The 23,068-nt window shown below is 37.2% G+C and overlaps 2 protein-coding genes across 3 annotated transcripts; both read left to right on the top strand.

Annotated features, from left to right (window-relative positions):
• The first annotated feature begins 830 nt into the window (after window positions 1–830).
• On the top strand, window positions 831–8,710 carry LOC121790059 (peroxisomal nicotinamide adenine dinucleotide carrier-like). Of its 2 annotated transcripts, none has more exons than XM_042188362.1 (11): window positions 831–1,175; window positions 1,325–1,402; window positions 1,504–1,578; window positions 6,322–6,452; window positions 6,528–6,582; window positions 6,776–6,877; window positions 7,524–7,592; window positions 7,666–7,753; window positions 7,877–7,945; window positions 8,133–8,184; window positions 8,296–8,473. In XM_042188362.1, the coding sequence occupies exons 1-11, from the start codon at window positions 1,095–1,097 to the stop codon at window positions 8,330–8,332; spliced, it is 837 nt and encodes a 278-aa protein (XP_042044296.1). In that variant the 5' UTR covers window positions 831–1,094; the 3' UTR covers window positions 8,333–8,473. The 2 variants fall into 2 exon arrangements, with proteins under 2 accessions (XP_042044296.1, XP_042044289.1); XM_042188355.1 differs by having other exon boundaries at window positions 834–1,175; window positions 7,666–7,773; window positions 8,296–8,710.
• A 2,344-nt stretch (window positions 8,711–11,054) lies between these two features.
• On the top strand, window positions 11,055–14,062 carry LOC121761973 (probable signal peptidase complex subunit 2). Its single transcript, XM_042157694.1, has 5 exons — window positions 11,055–11,234; window positions 11,369–11,520; window positions 11,872–11,953; window positions 13,562–13,704; window positions 13,777–14,062. Exons 1-5 carry the CDS (start codon window positions 11,130–11,132, stop codon window positions 13,871–13,873), a joined length of 579 nt encoding a protein of 192 aa, XP_042013628.1. The 5' UTR covers window positions 11,055–11,129; the 3' UTR covers window positions 13,874–14,062.
• The last annotated feature ends 9,006 nt before the right edge of the window (window positions 14,063–23,068 follow it).

The following is a 23,068-nucleotide window of genomic DNA, read 5'->3' as shown; positions in this document are numbered from 1 at the left end:
AAGTAAGAGAGAGTGAGAGAAAAATGGATAAAGTAAGGGGGTGGAGAGAAAAAGTAGTGAAAGTGGTGTTAGTGGATTGTGGGGTCCATTTCCTAAATAGAAAATTAAAAAAAAAATTATTTTTAAGAGACAGAGTAAAATGAAAATAGTTTCAATTTTTAAGGGAAGGAGTTTAATATCACACCGTCCCTCCTTCTTAAAAAATAGACTAGTTTTACTATTTTTTGTCGTCCCCCAAATTAGACCATGTCTAAATATGTAAAGTTTTTAGCCAATTACACACTACTAAATACTAAACCCCCCGTTCCATAGTTGTGAAGACATTCATTTTCGGCACAAAGATTAAGAAAAAAGTGTGTAATGTATTAAATAAAAAGATAGGAGAGAAGAAAAAGTAGAGAGAATAAAGTAATAGAGGGGGGGGGAAGTATAAAAAAGAGAAATGACTCTACTATTATGAAACGTACCAAAATGGCAAAATGATTCTATTAATATGAAACGGAGGAAGTGATAATATGAACCCCACAATCCACAACACTACTATCACTACTTTTTTCTTTCTCTCTTATTTTATCTCATCTCTCTTACTTTACTAGTTGTATATTCTCTCCGTCCATGAAAAATATAGCACATTTAATAAAGGAAAGTTTTCAACCACTTCTCTCTACTAATAAAATTTTTTATTTAAGAAAATTTCTACCTCTAAAAAGATGAACCCTATTTTTCAGTGATAAACTTTTCCTTCCATTTTACTAATTTTATTAAATTAATAAGAAACGAGCGATTATATGTTTTTTTTATACTACGGACAAATGGACTAGTTAACATATCTACTAAACCCAGCGTAAATGGGTTATGAAAGGAATTGAAAATTAAACCCCTCTTTAGTCATAAAGAAGAAATATGATTAATCAATTTATCCATGTGATTGTGATTTTGGTGTTGAAGAGAAGAGAGCAGGCACTTTCCGCGTGTTTTTCAACAATTTAAGCACGCAACCTTCCAAATTCGGAGATACTCAACTCTATTTTTTTCCTTCTCGCTCTAGATCTCTCTTTCATTTCCCCAAATTCAGTCCTTCAGTTTTCCGAATTATGTCCGACGCTTTGATCAACGGCCTCGCCGGCGCCGGCGGCGGAATAATTGCTCAGCTCATTACATATCCTCTCCAAACTGTAATGATTTTTTTTTAATTTTTTTTTCATCATATATATTTTTTTCCCTTTTACTTTCAGTTTGATCTCTAAATTGTGCAGTTAACTTTGTTCTATTGAGGTATTGGATTTAGTGAAGTGAGTATGTTCACGATCCTTCGTTTTGCTAGGTAAATACTCGGCAACAAACAGAGAGAGATCCGAAGAAGGAGAGGAGGAAAATTGGGACTTTAGAACAAATGTATCAGGTCATCTCTCTCTCCTGTGGTCCAATTTTCAAATTCTACTGTTGATCTTCTAAATTGAATGTTTCATTTTCTGCATAATGGAACCTTGAGATCAAATGCAGGTTGTAAAGCAGGAAGGGTGGGAGCGGCTATACGGAGGATTAGCGCCGTCGCTCGTCGGCACTGCTGCTTCTCAGGTCAGGTTTTTATTTTAATTTTACTTTTTTTCACCTCTTCCTTTTTCCTCGGTTCTGTGATTTTAGTGTGATCATGTATAGCTTTCTAGTTTTTTTTTTGTATTTTTGATGGCCTACACAATAAACGTAGAAAAAGAGCTACGGTTTTGCATATCTTGATTGGAATTATGGATAATAACTTTGGGGAAGTATTTATTTTTTGTTAAAGAAATTTAGGTATTATTAAAATTGCTGCAAATTGTTGAATTGTTCCATTTCCGTAAATTATTAAATGTAACTTATACGAGCTGCCAACATATGATGAAGACTGAAGCCCGACGAAAAGGCTAAACAATATTGTTTGGTGAATGTGGTCCCGCTCATTGAATGGTGTGCCGTCGGTATTTGCGTGTTATAATTGGCCTTCATTTTGGTTGTTGATAGGCATAATGGAATAAAGTATAATTCTTCTGCCTCGAAAAATCAAACTGAGCTGTGTAAAGATATACTAGTAAGGGTATCCACGGTGGTGATAGCCCAGCCACAGCCCAGCCACAAACTCCTCCTGCCACATCATCAATACTAAAAATCCTTTTGGAGTCCGAGCAGTCCTCCGCACCCATAACTCTTCAATTAAATCCTTTTGGAGTCGAATATAAGCTTCCGTTTGGCGCATGTCGGCATGTGCTTGGAGGAGGCCGGCTTCATCGTGAGGTACCTCACTCCGTGCGTTGGGGACGGCCACGCCGTGGCTTGGACCGGCTTCATTATCGCGTATATATACTGTCTCGAAAATTTAAAAAAAAAAACAAAAAAACCGCTGGGCGATGCGCTGGGCGATCCCGACGCTGCAATGGCGCCGAGCGGATCGCCCAGCGCCCGTCGACCGCCTAGCGCTAGGCGATTTTTAATTCCGAAAAACCGCTCGGCGGTTTTCGGAAGCTGCAATGGTTCGCCTAGCGCCGGCGCTCGGCTAGGCGGTGCGCTAGGCGCCATTGTGGATAGCCTAATAGTATTATTTTACCAATCTATTCCACGATGAAGATGCTCTATTATTTTACCTAGCTATTATACGATGTAGATACTCTATTGTCTAACCTGTATCCTACTCTTAAAGCTTGGAGTTGGCCCTATCTAAAACAAAGGTTAATTAGATTGTTCAAATACCCTGGTTAGTGGCCCTAGCTCGTGCTTCTTTTGTCTCTCTTTTGTAGATGTAAGGAGAGAACTAATGAAATAAAATCAATGAATTGCTGTATTGATGTATACAATGAGACAAAAAACACATTATGAGACCATATTTGGCTCACAGTAAAAATTACCATCTACCTTTGTTCAACTAATTAATTCATGCACTTTGTCCAACTGCACTTTTAGTATAAGCTCCAATGAAATAGTATAGCTAAAGCAGAAATTTCTGGTGGGCGTGTACTTTCAGATCAAGGAGAGGTGATGTAATCAATTTTTTACTTAGAAAAAACTCTTGAATATCAGGAGGAATATTTGTATGTCCCATAATTTACAGGCCAAATGATTTAAGCCCAATAACATCTCTTACACAGGGTCGTGTTTGGGGTGATCTAGGTTATTGTCTGAGGGGTCTCCAATGCAGTTGTGGCACCACTCATGAGTGTGATGGTAGAGCCGAGGGAAAGGGGTATCGCGGCAAGCTGGGTGATGAAAAAGATATTTTCTTTTGTTTTCTTGAAATTGAAGGGGGTATCTTGAGATTGTTGATTTTTCCCCCAAATAAGCTATATAAAGTGATGTCATTTTGGTGATATGGGACACCCAAATTTTGCACATCGGTTCTTTTATTGGGGCAAAAATGCCACATGTGAATCTGGTCAGATTTTTGAATGGTGGAAATTGGCCTCAGGATATATTGAAAAGCATTTGGTATTTATTGGGTAAGAAATTGTTATTAGTGTGTTGGATATTTCTTAGAAAAAATGATATTATTGGAGTGTGTCTAGCCAGAATAATATTTTGTTGGAGTATGGAGCTTGATGTATTTTAGACCGAATATGTTTCCTATCCTGGCTTGGATTTGTTTCCTTAGGATATACTTATTTCCTTATGATATGTTTCCTAATATGACCAGAATTATGGTTCTCTATATTGCGTATATATAGAGAGATGTTATCTCATTGTAAATTTGCGACAAAAAATTATATAGTGAAATCTTTGGTTTGACATCTCCCTCAGACGTGGATATACATAGTATTGAACTAGGTAAACAATTTATGTGTTCGTCTCGTTTATATTCGTGAGTATCTGTGTTTATTTACCAATAAATGGTATCATAGCCTAAGGTTCGAGTGAGAGAAATCACGAAGAACATAGACAGCCCCCCTAGGGTACAAGCCGAAGACTGAAGTTGTTGACAGTGCACATCGGGTAGAGATGCCCACCGGTTCCGGTTCCGAACCGGAACCGTGGCGATTTCCTCAAACCAGAACCTTCGCAATTCGAACCGCGGTCCGGTTCAGGTTCAAGATTTTTCGAACCGGAACCGTCACTGAACCGCTGGTTCGGGACGGTTCGGAACCGCCGGTTAACCGGCGGAAACCAAGGCGTCAGGGAGGATGCCTGAGGGGCAGCTTTTCATGCGTTAATACTGGCCGGTTCCGGCGGTTTTTGGAGCGGAAGCTTTTGTTGACCGACATGGCGCAGCTTTTGGCAGACGGTTTGTTGATCGAACCGGCAGTTTTGTCGTCGAAACCGGCGGCTTACCGCCAAAACCGCCGGTTTTCCGACATATTCAAATTTTTATTTTCGGATTTCAAATTCAAATTCTTCCATTTTCCCCCATTTTTATCTATAAATACCCCCCTCTATCCTCATTACATTCACCTCACTCTTGTGTTAATAAGAGTTTCTCTCTTCAATCTCTCAATTCCCTCTCTTTGTCTCCAATTTCTCATTTGTGCTATTGTGCTTCCATTTAATTACTCAAGTGCTACTTGTATATGTATTGTTGTCCGTTACAACTCAAATTCAATAAAATTGATATCATTTTCACCTTATTCGTCTTATTTCAATTTAAATTATCCATTGTCTTGTTCCAATTTATTGTATAAGTCCAAATTTCAATTTTTTTTTAAAAAAATCGAACCGCGAAACCGCCGGTTTTCGAACCGGAACCGTGTAAACCGCCGGAGTTCCGAACCGGAACCGGAACCGGAACCGTGAAATAGCCTCACGGTCCGGTTCCGGTTCCAACTTCGACCTAACCGGAACCGGCGGTTTTCGAACCGTGGGCAACACTAACATCGGGTGCTGTTTTTTCCAAGGGTGTGTGACTAGGGACAAGCAATAGAGATGGAAACGCATGGTCACGGGGGAAAGCTTGGAGAGATTACCCTCGATAGTTGTCGGTCATGGAGACCCGACGTCCCTCTGTGGCTCTCAGCAACGGAAGGAGTAGGAGTAGTGCGTCGCATGTTGGCAGGGGTGAAGCCAGGGTGTGGGTGCCCTCGGCAGGATGTGTGTGGACGTAGGCCACAGGCGAAGGGCACTGCAGCCGGCCGGGTGTGCTGGGGCTGTGGGCGGCATACATGCAGGGCAGCAGCAACGTTTGGGCATCGGGCCCATGGGAGACGCGAGGTCGGGTGCTGAGGGCACCCCGACATGTGAAGGGGTGCTGGACGTCGGATCGCAGGGCGTTGGGGATCGAAGGCTCTCAGCAGGCCTCGGCAGGTGGACAGGTGCTATGGATGTCAGGGGATCGGAGCATCAGAAGCCGAAGGCCCTTGGTATGCCTCGGGAGGCATCAATGCGAGCAGTTGACATTGTGCCAGAAGGCACTGCAGCCAATGGGAGACATGACAAGGCGCATCAACTACTTGGTGGTGGGGTGCAACAATCGAGGTCAGCATTAACAACTTGCAGGGTCAGTGTGTTGGTGCGCATTTAGGCGACGTGCACGGGTCAGTGGGTGCCGGCGTCAATGGTTGTGGCACGACGCAGGCTCAAGCGTATAGTCATGTAGGGTCCACATACTTAGGGTGCAAGCCGAGCACAGTTCTGTCAGGCGGCTGAACAGTGGGAGAAAAGCAGTTTGCCCGGTCGGTGCCAACAGGTGCTAGCAGGGCCATCAATGTCACGCGCATGCAGGCTTCCAGTGCGGCCACAAGCTTAGGCGATGCTAAGTGGATGTAGGGTGCAGATCAAGAAGATGTGGTTACTTGAGAGTTGTCAAGCTCCAATATGCTTTCTATCATGTCTAGGATTTTTTTACTTATGAGTTGTGTACTTATGATATATTTTCTTATGATATGTTTCGTAGTGTGATTAGGATTAACTTCTCTATATTGCCTCTAAATATAACGGCTCTCTCATTGTATATTGTTCGGCCAAAAATTATGTCGTGAAACTCGTGGCTTGACATTACCTCCAGACATTGATACGCATAGTATCAAACTGATAAACAGTTCATGTGGTCGTCTCATTTATATTTGTGATTATCTGTGTTTACTTCCAAACATATCCATAGTAATAACAGGGATATCCATAATAATAACAGGGACACAGTTAGAATAAATATGTGCACAAATGCAAATTGTTATCATAAATCTCTGATGTTAAATCTTTAGAACTACTATGAAAAGTATAATAGTTAATAGACTCCACGAATTTGTGAAATACTAGATGAAGTATAAATTCATGGTTTTGTTTTTCCAGATGTCCTTGGTAGCTATGAGTAAAAAATTTGTAATCAAGATGTCTGGTTCTTATGTAACTGCTACTCTTATTTTACAGGGTGTTTACTATTATTTCTATCAAATATTCAGGAACAAGGCCGAAGCTACTGCTCTTGAGCGAAAGAGAAATGGCTTTGGTGATGGATCAGTTGGAATGCTCTCATCGCTTGTAGTTGCTGCTATGGCTGGGTAATAGTATTTGGAAGTACAATTCATTTTGCACAAGGTGACTGATGACATTAAAGAACTTTTCCTTTTTAACAGGTGTGTAAACGTGCTGCTGACAAATCCTATTTGGGTAGTTGTGACTCGCATGCAGGTCATCATTCATCCTGTATCTTTGCTAAATTTGATGAAAATTTCTCTGCATTAACTGTTTGAGTGGTGCTAAAAGATTCCCAGCATTAACTGACAACTGAACATCAATTGATCAACTATGATTAAATGTTCAAAGAAGCTACTTGAAGTTTTTGTTTGGCATGTATTTAGTTTATTCTTGGTGAAAATTGTAGACACACACAAAGAAAAGCCAACCAAATTCTACGGGTTTGCTGTCCCCTGAGGATGTAATTCCTTCTGCAGTGGAACCTCCTCCCTTTGGTACTAGCCTTGCGGTATGTACACAATTTGAGTTTTTTAATTAGAATATAATATTTGCACATGAAGTGTTTCACTCATTCACATATATGAAGTGTTTACTCATTATGACTCTTCAACTCATATTGGACCCAGAGTTATATTTGTGACTTTGTCAGAAAATGCTGGTATTCATAGAGGTTGCCTCATTTGTTTGGTCAGGTTCACCATAAAGTCCGGGTGTAGACCTATTACTTGAATTGATTTATCGTTTTTGGTGTTTTAATCTACTCTCCTTTGAGTTGGAAAGTAAATTTTTCTGTGGTGGATTTCCATGAACCCAAATAGGTAGATTTGATATATATTCTGTTGTTTTACATCTGTTCCTTTACCCTTTACGTGACTTTTGTGGTTTGACCATTAATTTTTAAGTATGTATAGTTTAATAAAAAAAACTGCTTCTCCTCTCATACTACGTCTCTCATATCCTCACTTCCTCAGTGCCCTTCAAATTTGATGACCTTAATTAATTTTATCATATTTTGCCTCGATAAACTTATTATTAGTAAATTCTGATAACGATGCTTCTATATGGCTTTGACTTTAAATGAATTTAGACTGTGTATCATGTACAAGCACAATATTCTTATTCCTTCCGCTCCATGAGTATGTTCTTATCCTCAGATTCAAGAAGTTTATGGTGAAGGGGGAGTCTTTGGATTTTGGAGAGGTGTTTTACCAACACTGATCATGGTATGTGCAAAATTACTCTCTAAGTCTGTGCTTTTGCTTTCTTATATATTGATAATCATTGATGTCGTCTCAGGTAAGCAATCCTTCAATACAGTTTATGCTGTATGAGACTCTCTTGAAGAAGCTGAAGAAGCGACGGCTTTCAAGCAATAAGGGCAACAGTAATGTCACTGCCTTTGAGGTTTTTTTTTTTTAATTTCTCCAGTTGATCTAATATCCAGATTTGGATTTTCATATATTATTGGTCTATTGGTTCTTAAAGATTACTACGTCATTATGGTTAGATATTTTTGTTGGGAGCTATGGCAAAACTTGGAGCTACAGTAGTGACATATCCTCTTCTGGTCGTCAAGGTAACACTTAAAATTTAATTGCAGAATTTCTACATGATCAGCCTATTCTATAAGTCGGCTCCACATTATATATTTAGCAGTTAGTATTCATGGGAATGCATAGTCTGCATAAATTCGAGCAATTTCTGATGTATAGTGGCTGTTTCCTTGGGTTATTTAACATAACTTGAGGTTTCTCTTCTGGCAGTCGCGGCTTCAAGCAAAGCAAATAGCTGCAGACAAAAGGCATCAATACAGAGGTTTGTATTTGTGGCTGCATTCTGGACTCTCCCATCAGAAACATACAAGCTCAAATCCAAACATTTTACATAGGGTAGATTAATTGAGTGGTGCTATTCGACAATGTGCAGGCACCTTGGATGCCATCGTAAAGATGATAAGATATGAAGGTTGCTACGGTTTCTATAAGGGCATGAGTACAAAAATCGTGCAAAGCGTGCTTGCAGCTGCTGTGCTTTTTATGGTGAAGGAAGAACTTGTCAAGGGTAGCAGATGGTTGTTATCGAGTGATCCGGTGAAACTGAAACAACGGTGATGTGATGCTGTGTCGGTAAGTTACTGCCGCCGGAAAACTTCTACTACTGGAATCCCAAAATGGATACATTATAATAAATATAAATGTACACTAGTCCGCCATGTCTGTAACGTGGACAGAAAATTGATGTTCAAATTAGTCTCAGATTATTGATCATCGTGCTACTATCGAACAATGTAATGTAACGTATTCAATATTAATCTAAAAGGCTAAAATATCCATATTTTTAAGTGGGTTTCGTGGATTTAAGCACTTTCTTAAATACGTCATCCGTCTCATTATAAATGAAACGTTTTTCTATTTGAGTTGTTCCATTAAAAATGGTACGTTTATAAAAATGGAAACAATGCTCTTTATTTTTTTTTATCTCTTACTTTATTCTCTTTTCATCAATTCATAAAATAACCATACATAAAATCTCGTGCTGGAACCAAATGTTTCATATCTAATGGTATGGCTGGAATATATTTGTTACAAAACTATTTACTCCGAACTAAGAATTTTCTAGAATATATTAAAAAAATTTGTTGGAAAATATATAAATTCAAATTTTGGAATTTTTATTTTAGTCTAAGTCGTCTTTTATACTCCCTCCGTCCCAATCTAAGTGAGACATTTTCCTTTTTGGTATGTCCCAACCTAAGTGAGACGTTTCCTTTTTTGGCAGCAATCAACTCACTCTTCTCTCCTACTTTATCCCCTTATCTCGCTTACTTTATTATCTCTTTCTCTTTCTTACTACTCTCTCCTACTTTAGAGCATCTCCAATAGCGGCGAGCGCATCGGCTCGCCGGTCCGCTCGCCGAACTATTGCAGTCGGCGAGCGCCAAATCGGCGAACACACGCCGATCGGCTAGCCGCTATTGCAGGCTCCCGATCGGCGAGCGGAAATTTTAATTTTTTTTATTTAATGCTTTTTTTATGAAACTCATTCTTGGTTGTTTCTCTTTTATAGAGACATCCTTGAATGTTTTATGTTCCACTTTCGATGTGGGACAAACTCATTCTTGGTTGTTTCTCTTTTATAGAGACATCCTTGAATGTTTTATGTTCCACTTTCGATGTGAGACAAACTCATTCTTGGTTGTTTCTCTTTTATAGAGACATCCTTGAATGTTTTATGTTCCACTTTCGATGTGGGACAAACTCATTAATGAGGATGTTGTAATGTTATTTTAATTTTAATGAAGTGTGTTTTTTAATTAATGTACTTTTTAAAATTTTAATATTATTATTGAATTTTCCCGTATCTGTGTTGTAAATTTAATTCCGTATTTTGTGTGATTGTCAATTATTTGTTTTATATAATTTTGAGTGATGTGGCTAGGTTATTGCTGAGCTATTTGCTTGTCCTAATGATGTGGCAGGAGGATTTTTAGTGCTGATGATGTGGCAGGAGGAGTTTGTCGCTAGGCTATGGCTGGGCTATGGCTGGACTATTCTTATTGTGGATGCCCTTACTATTAATAATTTAATTCAAACACCACTACCTAAATTCTTGTGTCAAAATAGAAACGTTTCGCTTAGGTCGGGACGGAAGGAGTAATATATTATGCACTTCAATTTATGTTCAATTACTTCCGGGGTAATTATATGGTTCATACAAAATATTTTACTTTTGTTTCAATTTAGTACAAAAAGTATTAAATTTACATATTACATACAAAAAGTTTACTAAATATTTTAAGTTAATACATTCCGTCAAGTCCCCACTAACACCGTTACTTTTAATTATATCATACATACAAAAACTTTCACCAGTGTTTCAGATTTGTACAAAAAGTTTCAAATTTGTACAAAAAGTTTTTAATTAAAACATTTCATTAATTATATCAAATAGTTATTTTTATTACTCACAAAAATGAAAAATACAGAGAAAAATTTCACCACTCTTCACCATCAAATTAACGAATTGATTTTATTGTCTAAGCTTTCTCATATAACAATGGATAATATAACTAAAAAATATTGTTTTTTTTGTAAAAAAATAAATATTAACTTATTAACTGTTCGAATCTCAAATTAATCATTTTATAAAGATGAAATATGGATATATTTTGTACTATGTTCTACAAAGAACATTATAAAAGAAATAGAGCATATTGAGAGACAAATTTTTTAAACCACGATCAATTGCTGGAAAAATTGATATTGACTGTTACTTTTTAGAATGATTAATTATATTAAATTTCTAATTATTCTATAATTATGCTCATAAGTTGGACAAATTATAAACTGACTAACGGTATTTAAAATATTGAATGGAATGTATTAAGTTAAAACTCTTAGTAAACTTTGTTTTGTGTATGTAATATGTAAATTTAATATTTTTTATACTAAATTAAAACAAAGGTAAAATACTTTATATAAAATATGTAATTACACCATTACTTCCAACATTTAATAGATAAATAATGTTATGATGCTTTGACTGTATCACAGCAAATTGACGTTAATGAATTGTACAAAGAGGAGCTCTACATTCATTAATCTATAAGCCCATCTCATACGGGTCGACCCGAATAAAGCCCGGCCCAACTATGAAAATTATCTTCACCTCGTCTGTTTCTCCCTGCAGTCGTACACACGGTAACCGTAAAATCAATTTCTCTTCCGCCAAATAACCCTAGAATCGTGAAATCAGAGAAAATGCAGGAGAAGAAAGTGGAAAATCCCGCCAATAAGAGCCCGAAGAAGACCAATCTGCTCGATCACAATTCCATCAAACACATTCTTGATGAGTCTGTCACTGAGGTTTGCGATTTCTTACGCATTTTCACGATCAATTGTGGTGATTTTACTGAAATTTTGTTTTTTTCTACCCGATTGAATGGTTTGATTTGAAATTGACTTAGATTTGACTGGATTTTATCTTATTCTGGTTGTAGATCGTGACGAGCAAAGGTTATCCTGAAGATGTAAGGATGAGTCGCATTCGGTTACTGATTGGGGCGATCATCATTGTTATTGCCCTCTTTGCGCAGTTCTACAACAAGAAGTTCCCTGATAATCAGAACTTCCTCATCGGTTGCATCGTTTTATATCCTTTCTCATTGGCCTGATTTGTTAATTTTGATTTTTTTTAGATTTTTCTGGAATTGGGGTTAGTGATCGATTTTCCCCTTTTCTTTTGTTTCATTCGCGGCTTTGTTAGATTGGTTTGATTGATAATTGAAAAGAGCATTTCTATAATGACTGATAGGGAAAAATACAACCTTCATGCGTTATGTTATTTTTCTTCTATTGTTTCTCTAAAACATAACAAAAAGGAATGTTGCCTTTACATTTAAATATCTAATTCACCGAAGAGCGTGAAGGGTTATTACTCATTTGAGGATTCATGTATCTCTGTTTGAGAACTGTACTGTTTTTTGATCCTTGACACTGGCAAGTATGTTTTGTTCAATGGGATATTGCAACTGATTATAAACACGAAGGAAAAGAACGCCATTCTATTCACCTATCCTCCACCTGTAAGCTCTAACTTTTCTCTTTCATGTGCTGTATTTTACGTTAAATTAAATTGTCAGATTGCCTTAGGTTCCTGGGGGCTAAAAGGGCTTTTCTTTATCTCACATAGTCTTGAACCCTATCGAAAATGGATGCATACATCCAGAGCTGCAGAGCATTAGGAATTTAGGATACTCATATTTTTTAACCTAAGTTGGTTTAAATCGATATCAGATTTTGCATAAGAAAATGCTGGCCTTCTTTCTCAGCTTGGTTTCCCCTGCATTTGACTATAAGTACATCCTAAGAAGAAATGTCATACTCATCCCGCATCTAGTAACTAGTTTTATATTTGCTCTTATACCACAAATGAAATACTCTTCACAGCTTCTCACTGTCTTTGTAGTTTCCCACTGATATACATGCTTCATAAGTTTGTAGTATATGTGGTGTTACCTTTACCCGAGCAAAAATATTAATTTCAAAACTGGGAAACATTCTGGTTTCTGTATAGTATCCAGATTACCTGGTCTAGTTCTTGAGATTTGCATAGTAAACTGTTTGTATTAGCTTTGCTAGGGTCGTGGTTAGTGTTTTGGATCATGTATTAGCTTACATGGATTGAACATATGCTATTAATCTTTCTTAAGATTTGTATCTCGATATTGCTTCTTCTCTACTGTTAATTGTTAAATGAAACTTTAGCTTGTATAACTGGTTTACATGTCCTTTTTCTTGGATATATGCTCATCTTATATTTGTTTGTTTTTTACTTTTAAGTTCATCATCCTATTGAAGTTCAAATCCCTCTTAGACTTAAACGGTCTGATGTTAAATTGTTAATATTTTAAGAGCTCAAGATGTTGTTTCTGGTCCCCTTTTTATCCTGCCTCTGTTATAGAAGAAAATCTTAGATGAACTTTAAGTATTAATAGAAGTTGTTAAACCTTCCTGTTATTGTATTGTCTTCTTATTTTAGTTGTTTATGGGAATCCATCCATTAAGGTTAGGAAATCCCATTAGTTTGCTTATTTTCACTTTATTTTTATTTCCCTCCTGATTGCATATTTGCATATTTATGTTAAAGAATGACTTTCTTCTCATCCTGTGTTTCTTATGTCTGGAAATTGAATGTACAGCAAGTCTAATATGAACAATCAATGATCATTAGTACACTATCTATTAGCCTATTTTTTTTCATTTGAGCCGAGGTTTAGGGTTTAGCATGGTGATTATATCATGCCTTCCAAGTTATCTTCGAGGCATACTGTTCAAAGAAGGCGTACTGTTCAAAGAAATTAATTTAAAAGTCTGGCACAACAATATCAAAACAGAGTTTTGTTCCAATCTGTGAAAGATTTGGTTAGATTTGTTTAATAAATTATCTTGTAGGTTGTCCGGAGTAACCAGGTTGAGATAAACTTATATAAGAAGCTTACTGTAGGGATCTTTCTAGAGTGCCTCGGTGTCTATGTTTCACTCTGTAATAATTGCACAATAAAATTCTTATTTTAGAAGAAGAAAAGATTCATAAATCATGATTCCCTACTCGATTTTTTTCATATCACTATTTACATTTTATTTTGTATGCATAGAGAAACTGAAACATATCTGCTGACTTGTTTCAACAGGATTCTTTCAATTCTACTGGGTTAGTAGTGACTTCTAAGATGCCAAGATTCTCAGACATGTATACACTTACCATAGCCAGCGCAGACCCCCAGTCGATAACTGCAAAGCCATCAGTTGAATTCACCAAAAGTGTTGCTAAGTGGTAATCTCTCGACTTTCCCAGCCATAGCCGAACAACATACCCGGTACTAATTCTGTTTGCATCCTTAAATAGGTTCACGAAGGATGGAGTTTTGGTGGAGGGATTTTTCTGGAAGGACGTCGAGGGACTGCTAAATGATTATAACAAAGAATCTAAAAAGAGCAAATGAATTTCAACTTGTAACATATACCAGTGGGATTGCATTCATGCGGACTAGTTTACATGGTAGAACAGTGTCAAAGTGAGAGTGAATGGGTTTTGTATTGAAAATATGGTGATCAAAATCTGAGCAGGATTGCTGATAAAACTCTGATTAAATTAGCACAAGTAATGATGGGAAGAATTTTACAGATTTAAATTCCATGGTTTTTCTTGTTTTGTGTTTATGTTTCAGCTGATCCATGATATTATTGCATGAAGTTAGCATCAATCTGTGTATGTTTACATTGGTTATTTTAAAATTCATATTCTTAATACAAAATTATTTTGACACGTCTGATACTATATTCATTTCGGTTTGCAAGATTATATTTTGAGATTATATATATATATATATATATATATATATATATATATATATATATATATATATATATATTGTGTTTGGTTCATGAGATTGAGTATTGCAACTCAGTCTTAATCATGTGATAATTAGTCAAGTCACCTACTCCAACTAAAATAATTGCACTATTTAATCCTAAATTACATTTCATGATTGTGTTAGTTAACAAACCGAGTCATTTACCATGTAAATTGTATATACATGAACTTCTTAGATAAGTTTTATTGAAAATTGATTTATAAATATTAGTAATAAATTTAAAATGAATTACATATTATCATTCTTTAACAATTTAGAAAATTATTAAAATTAAACTAATATCCATATTAAGAAAAAAATTATTTTTTATTGAATATTATATAATTGTTTCGTATCAAACTTTAAATCATGTGAAAACTTATCATAAACTTTCCATACATTTTTTCTCTTTTATTACTATAGAATAATATAACTAATAATAAAATTAATTTGTAATTTATTTCAATCAAATTTTAAATTTGGAGACTCTATATGCATATGTAAATTATGTACGCTTATCTTTATTCTATTCTAAAATATTAGTTTACTGTGAAATTTTACGCTTATCTTTATTCTATTCTAAAATATTAGTTTACTGTGAAATTTTAACTTTTTTGTTGGTGTTCAATTTTCTTAAATAAAATAATATCAAGATATAATATAGAATTAAATTGTGAGATTATTTTAGTTAGAGAGAATTAGTTACGTCTAATTATCAAATGATTATTATCCATTTAAGATTGAGTTGTGTGATCAATTTCATGAACCAAACACACTTCGTATTTAATCTCGAGATATAATTTTGCAAGCTGAACAGTCCCTTAGTGGCTTATCAAAAATCTCAATCTGTGGCCGATTTTCTGTCTTAACATTCTCTCTACAACTCCGGAGAGATTCAGACAAGCACGTAAAAATTGAAATGAAATTATCATTCAAAAAAGTTTAAATATGAAATTGTCAACGTCAGCTGAAGAATGAGAAGTGATGAATTCTTGGTGTTCAATTCGGTTGGCTAGCCATTGGCGATAAGTAACGATGAAAGAGAAATGAAATGATGTCTTAGTAAATGTTTTTTATAATTAGACGTATCATCAAATCTTATTTAAGTAAGGATTAGTTGTTAAAATAATTAAAGAATGTTGACACAACTTTATCATTGTTTTTATGATTTTTTTTTCTCCAATGTTCCTACTACCTTAAATTTGTAGAAAAATAGATATTTTTAATTCTTTTACACTTATTGGGCTTTTCCCCATGTGTATGGACAATTGTTTAGGCAGTTTGGTAGAGCCAAAAAATAGTATTGAGGAAGTGAAACCCACACCAACCCACCCGGCTGCAATTTACCAAACGCTTTTGCTACAGTGGTGTTTCAGTTGACATGAATTGGGTAAAATTGAAGAACGCATGCATTAAATATAATCTAAGTGTTCAAGAAATACATCAGTAGTAGTATATTATAGATATATGATAGAATAATCTTTTTTTTTATGTAAGCAGTCCCTCAATTTCTATGATTATTAACTCTTTTGTAATTTATCTGACGTGTTAGTGACTCAGTGCATACTCAGATTATCAATTTACTAGTAGTGGTTAGGGCTCAGAAAATATACCGAAATACCGCACTTATCGTACCGAAAAAATATCAAAAATACTGAATTTTCGGTATACCATACTTTTCGGTACGGTATCATACCGTACCAACAGTTTTAGGTACGGTAAATGTATGCATTTTGTATATACCGCAGTATACCGCGTTATACCGCATCATACCGCAAATTTACGGTATATACCGCAAATAACACGGTATACCGCAAATACGGTATACCGACAAAAGCGGTACGGTAAAGGTATGGTTTTTGGTCATACCGCACGGTACGGTACGGTATGCGGTATGGCCATTTCGGCGCGGTATACCGTACCGTTCCAACCCTAGTAGTGGTCTTATACGGGATCTGATTAATTGCTAATTAATTAATAATTTAAAATTAAGACTAATTTTTAATCATTAGATTAAGAGATTTAATGGTTGATATAATGAGATTATATTTTAAATAATTATTAAATAAAATTAAAGAGCATTAATGTCAATTCTCTCTTATAAAAATTATTCCAAAACTTTAAATTTACGTAACTCACTCGATTTAAATTATTTTTCGCAAAAAATATATCAATTTAAAGGTAATTTTATAAGGATTCTGACGAGATCTCAATTGCATATGTTCCGACGACGTTCGGATGATGGAATTTGATGATTTTTATTTTAGTTTTCGTATATTTTGATAAACAGATTTTTATCAACAAATACATCAAAAAATCTCAATATAATGTATGTAGAATCTCACATAATGCAAGTAAATCTCAATATAATGCACGTAAAATCTCAACATAATGCATGTAAAATCTCAATAAGACAATGTTGATATTTTCGTGTACTTGTGTTGAAATATCCATATCATTGTGTTGATATTTGTAATACACTATATTGATATAAAAAAACACGAAAATTATGATATGATAATAGAATGATGATCTTACCCTGTTGTTGATATTTTGTCTATTATTTATTGAAATTTGTAAGATTTAATCTCATCCACTCATTTTAAAATCTAATGATGGAGATTTAATCTTAATTTTAGATTATGATGCTATAAGCAATAGAACATAACCCTACTAAGCAATAATCATTTCTCGTAAACATTGGTGGCTTACTATATAAGATACGAAAAAAAAGAGTATAAATCGCTAAATATGTTCAAAATTTGTTGGAGAGTGTCTATCAAAGGAATATTTATGTGTGCGTTACTAACCAATAAACATATACTCCGCTGATTGTCCAATTGTGGGCACCTCTCTTCAAAACTTTAATAAGGCCATCCGCAACGCTGTCTCTTATCCGTCTCTTAACCGTATCATCCTTTAACTATTCATGGCCCCATTATACTTTTCACTCCATTTCTTAACTAAGAGACAGAACCTATAACCCTCCATCTCTTATCCGTCTCTTAACCATCTCTTAATTTGCGGTTTTTGCGGTTTGATTTTTGACTGCTTGTGTCTAACTTTTGATTGTCGCATGCGTACAAACTTTTTCTGCTTAATATAAAAAAATTGTATGTCTGTTTTTGCTCTTTCTTTAGTTCACTTTTTTTTTGGATAGTCTAAATTGGATCCAAACAATGAAAGAATCATAAATAAACAAATTATCAATTCGTTCCAACATGTATTAGCTCTGACACCAATTATTGGAATCAAATTAATAATTCACATAAATCATACATATCGAATACAATTGATAAACATAAAGAGGAAGTGTACATGGATTCAGATTCATGGTGTTTTGTGTTTTTCATGATTCTGAAGTAGGGAAATAGTCTTCCAAGTGTCAACATTTTGACAGAGAATCTGTATTATGTATTATACGTCTAATCAATAGTAATGAGGTTCTATTGACTTATTTATAGGTTGCACTTGGGAACCATAACCATGTATTTATGAATAAGTCTCTAACTTCATCATAACTCTAATTTTACCCATAATAAAATTAAAGTTATCCAAAGTAGTATCTGCACAGTAGTCCTCATACTTTTATAGATAATCGTTGACCCTATAAGTTATATAACCTTAGTAGATCACGTAATCGGACAATTAATAAATAGTTATAAATATTATACAATCTTTAGACGATCATGTTGGACCATATTGAAATGTTCCAACAGTTATGTTTTCTATTTTTAATGGACCATATTGAAATGTTCCAACAGTTATGTTTTCTATTTTTAATTTTTGCAGTTTGACTTTTAATGGTCGTATGCTTACGAACCTTTTATGCTTAATATAAAAAATTGCTTGTGTGTTTTTGCTCTTTCTTCCATTCACTTCTTTTCTTGGATAGTAAAAATGACTAGAGTCTCTGCCTCTCTGGTATCTTTGGCTCAATCATAGGATGAGGATGACCCACTCCTAAGCTGTACAATACTGATCTATTTCTTGCTCCAATTCTTAGGCTGTTTTACATTATTCTTTATTTCGCTGTAGTTAAAATGCCTACAAATATAGCAATGTGATCGACTTGCGACTCTATCATCTAAATATTACTCCTAGTGTTCATGGAAAACATCGTGGATCCCAGGAAGACAAATGTGTTCTCCAACCGATCAATTCATTTATAGCATCCACATCGGCGAGCAGGGAAGCGTCCGTCCGTGCCAGCGGCACGGAGACGCTGTCCGCCGCTACCACGGCGCTGCTCGACGCATCAAGCACGTCCGTGCCAGCGAGCAGGCGACGTGGCGATTTCTGATTGGCCAACGATATATCTGTTGGAAAATCATATTTATTTATTTTTTTAAAAAAAATCAAAAATAATACCAAAAATATATATATTTTTTCACAATCCAAAAAAATGGCCGTTTTTTTGCCCGTTTTTCTGTATTTTTTTATTTTTTTTATTTTTTCCCCCAAAATCATCTATAAATACACACATTTATCATCCATTTTTCACATCAAATCATCTGTCATTCATCTCTCATTCATATTTTTCATACAACTTATCTACACCTTCATCTCTCACTCAAAACCTCAAATGGATTTCACCCATCTCATTGCGGAAGCGGGGCGCGAAGAACAAGAATACTACGAACAACATCGTGCCGCTTATGAAGCATATGTAGCAGTGAATACCCCTGCCCCTCCTCCTCAACCAACTAGATCAACTCGCCGCTACATTCATCGTGACCGGGAGGGAGCCCACGAAAGGCTCGTTGCCGACTATTTTTCCGACCAGCCGCCGTTTCTGGAAGATTACTTTAGGCGTCGTTTTAGCATGTCAAAGCGCTTGTTTATGCGTATTGTCAACACATTGTCTGCCCGTATTGAATACTTCCAAACAGGTCCAGATGCAGCCGGTCGGCAAAGTCTCTCGGCGTTGCAGAAGTGTACGTGTGCCATCCGACAACTCGTTACTGGGCAAACGACCGACCTCTTTGACGAGTATTTGCATGTCGGTGAGTCCACTGGAATCCTTTGTCTTAAAAATTTTTGCGAGGGCGTTCGTTCAGCTTTCGGTGATGAATTCCTCCGGGCACCCACCACCGATGATTGCCAACGGTTGCTTCGTCTTCACGAAACAGTCCATGGCTTTCCCGGTATGTTTGACAGCATTGACTGCATGCATTGGAGGTGGAAGAATTGTCCGACTGCTTGGATGGAGCAACACTTAAGCGGCCACAGAGGCGGCGGCCCAACACTTATCCTTGAAGCGGTCGCCGACTACCGCCTATGGATTTGGCATGCATATTTCGGTGTTGCCGGATCCAACAACGACTTGAACGTGATCTATTCTTCACCCCTCTTCAATGATGTGTTGAATGGTGTAGCACCGACGATCGACTTCACCGTCAACGGAAATATATACCACATGGGTTACTATCTCGCAGATGGTATCTACCCAAGGTGGTCGACTTTCGTGAAGACGCTCAACAACCCGTAAGACCCGAGACGAATTCTTTTTGCGCAGCGTCAAGAGTCCGCGCGGAAAGACGTCGAAAGAGCCTTTGGGGTCCTTCAAGCCCGATTCAACATTGTGAAGGCCCCGTCTCGGCTGTGGTACGTGAAAAATATCGCCGACATCATGTACACGTGTATTATCTTAAACAACATGATTATAGCCGACGAAGGACCGAGGGCGGCTAGCTTTTATGACGAGGATGAAGCCGGAAGCTCAAGCGCGAGGTTTCCCCCACGCCGAGGTGTGCATACGACGGTGGTGAGAGGATCGAAACAAGGCACACAATGCGCGATACCCGAACCCACGTTGAGCTACAAGAAGACCTAATCAAACACATTTGGGCGAAATTCGGCCACGAGTAGTGTTTTTTTTATTTTAGGAGTTGAATTATGTATTTTTTTATTGATTAGGAGTTTAATTATGTAATTTTTATTTTTTATGATTTTAATTATGTAATTTTTATTTTTTAGGATTTTTATTATGTAATTTTTAATTTTTAATGTATTTTGTAATATTATTCCGGGTGTTAATGTATTTTAATTTTGTGGAAAAGTTTTTATTTAAATTGAATAATGGAATGGTGAGACCATTGTGCTCGTCCTTGCGGAAGAGCACGGATGTGGGTGTTGTGCTCTTGCCTAAAAGCAGACAGAAAAAGTGGGTTCGGGCCCATATCCGTGCTCGTTGTCAAGAGCACGGATGTGGATGCTCGTAGTTGATCACCCATAAGAGCATCCACAGTGGTCGGCGGACAAGCAATAGCCCAGCCATGCCACATCAGCAGCACTAAATTCCTCCTGCCACATCAGCTGGACAAGCAACTGGACAAGCAATAGCCCAGCCACAACCTTGCCACATCATCAGCACTAAAAATAAATAATTAACAATCACACAAAATACGTAATTAAATTCACGCCACATATACGGGAAAATTCGATAATTTCATTTAAATTAAAAAAAAGGTACATAATTTAACAAAATTACATAATAAAAAAATTACATAATTTAACAAAATTACATAATTAAAAAAAACCTATCGTCGTGCAGTCCTCCGCGCCCACAACTCTTCAATTAAATCCTTTTGGAGTCGAATATGAGCATCCACTTGGCGCATGTCGGCATGTGCTTGGAGGCGGCCGGCTTCATCGTGAGGTACCCCGCTTCGTACGTTGGGGGCGGCCGCGCCGTGGCTTGGACTGGCTTCATTATCGTCGTTGGCCCAACTAGTCAGTTGTACACCTTCATCTTCGACAATCATGTTGTGCATGATAATACAGACATACATTATATCAGCAATGCAGTCGACATGCCACAAACGCGTTGGACCCCTAACTGCCGCTCATCGAGACTAGAGCACACCAAATGCGCGCTCCACGTCATTGCGCGCCGACTCCTGTCGTGCCGCAAAGTAGGCCTTCCTCTCATCTGATGCGCATCGGATCGTCTTCACAAAGACGGGCCACCTAGGGTATATCCCATCCGCCAAGTAGTTGTCCATATCATGTTGGTTGCCGTTGGCGACAAAACTGATGGCCGGACCGACACCCTGGCACTGCTCGTTGAAAAGGGGCGACGAGTTGAGGACGTTGAGGTCGTTGTTCGAACCGGCTACCCCAAAATACGAATGCCAAATCCATAGCCGGTAATCAGCTACGGCCTCGAGGATCATCGTGGGATTTTTTTCCCTTGTAGCCGGTCGTGTAGAACCCTTTCCAAGCAGCAGGGCAGTTCTTCCACTCCCAATGCATACAATCTATGCTGCCTAACATACCCGGGAACCCATGCTTCTCCCCGTGCATTTGCATCAGCTCCTGGCAGTCTTCGGGGGTTGGGCTTCGAAGATACTGCTCACCGAATATTTCAACCACGCCCTGACAAAAATACTTCATACATTCAAGGGAAGTCGTCTCGCCGATGTGGAGGTACTCGTCCCACATGTCTGCCACGCCTCCGTAGGCCAGCTGCCTGATTGCCGCAGTGCACTTTTGAATATGTGTGTGGTCGGGTCTGCCAGCCGCATCGTGCCTGAAGCGGAAACACAGATATCGACGCTCCAAAGCGTCGACAATACGCATAAACACTGCTCATCTTAAAACGCCGCTTGAAAAGGTTGGCGTTAAACCGCGGCTCCGGTGCGAAGTAGTCTTCGTATAGCCGCTGATGTGCAGCTACGTGATCCCGGTCAATCACTGCTCGGCGGTGGACAACGGGTCGAGGTTGAGGTACCGCCGGTTGCGAGGCCCGTTGTAGCAGCCGGTCTATCTCTCGGGACGTATAGGCATCCAAATGTTCATTCAAACGCCGTTCGTACTCCTCAGCATCCCCACCACTACCACTACTACTACCACCCGCGTTACTCATTTCGCGTTGTTGTTGATCTTGTACAGAAATTAAGATAGAGAGAGTACTCGTTAAAACAAGTGGTGCGAATGAAAATGTCGTGCAAATCGCGTATATATAGTGTTTCGAAAATTAAAAAAAATTCGCTCGCCTGTTCCTCGCCGATCGGAAGGCTGCAATAGCGGCGAGCAGATCGGCGAGAGAATCGGCGAGCACCCGGGAATCGGCGTAGCCTCGCCGAAATTCTCGCTGATTTGGCGCTCGCCGGCTGCAATAGTTCGGCGAGCGCCAAAAATCGGCGAGCCGCTGACTCGCCGACCACTGGAGATGCTCTAAATGTGTTCATGGAAAATATTGACTAAGTTGAGTCCAAATATAAAACAAGAGTGATGTTAAATGATCATGGCTAACCATAAAGACACATAAGCATTAAATTGATTTATTAATTTATTATTTGTCTCTTATGTACCTATTATAGCCAGCCATAATGGGCCGCATAGTTTCACCCATAAAATAAACTCAAATAGTACTCCTATTACGCACTGCACCATTGTAATTTTATTTTTCGCTAAATAATTTAGTTTATAGTCTGAAGTTTAAAGAATTTGTATAAGGTTTACCTTTTAATTTATGTTGTAAAAATATATTCAATGCATAATATTAGAAAATATAAATAATCCAATAAGTAGAGTCATTTCTTTTGTTAGGTGAAATGTAACACATTTTTCTCACTATTCTATTCTACTTTATTATATTTTTTATTTAATATATTATACTCCCTCCGTCCATTAAAAATAGGATACATTGTGAATGATACTAATTTTAATGTATAATTGGTAAAGTAAGAGAGAAAAAAAAGTAAGAGATAAGTAGTGTTAGTGAAATGTGGGGTCCATCTTATTAGTAAGAGAGAAGAGAAAAAAATAAGAGAGAAG

The sequence above is a fragment of the Salvia splendens genome, chromosome 2 (assembly GCF_004379255.2).
Source record: "Salvia splendens isolate huo1 chromosome 2, SspV2, whole genome shotgun sequence".
In the NCBI taxonomy this organism is placed as follows: Eukaryota; Viridiplantae; Streptophyta; class Magnoliopsida; order Lamiales; family Lamiaceae; genus Salvia; species Salvia splendens.
Note: the sequence above shows the minus strand (reverse complement) of the source record. Positions and strands in the feature narration are given on the sequence as shown.

Bases quoted from the DNA above. Each gene is read 5' to 3' on its own strand.
- LOC121790059 (XM_042188355.1), top strand. From the start codon at position 1,095: ATGTCCGACGCTTTGATCAACGGCCTCGCCGGCGCCGGCGGCGGAATA. The intron at 7,593-7,665 runs GTATGTGCAAAA...ATGTCGTCTCAG, and splicing joins TTTTACCAACACTGATCATG to GTAAGCAATCCTTCAATACA. The intron at 7,946-8,132 runs GTAACACTTAAA...CTCTTCTGGCAG, and splicing joins ATCCTCTTCTGGTCGTCAAG to TCGCGGCTTCAAGCAAAGCA.
- LOC121761973 (XM_042157694.1), top strand. From the start codon at position 11,130: ATGCAGGAGAAGAAAGTGGAAAATCCCGCCAATAAGAGCCCGAAGAAG. The intron at 11,235-11,368 runs GTTTGCGATTTC...TTCTGGTTGTAG, and splicing joins TTGATGAGTCTGTCACTGAG to ATCGTGACGAGCAAAGGTTA. The intron at 13,705-13,776 runs GTAATCTCTCGA...ATCCTTAAATAG, and splicing joins ACCAAAAGTGTTGCTAAGTG to GTTCACGAAGGATGGAGTTT.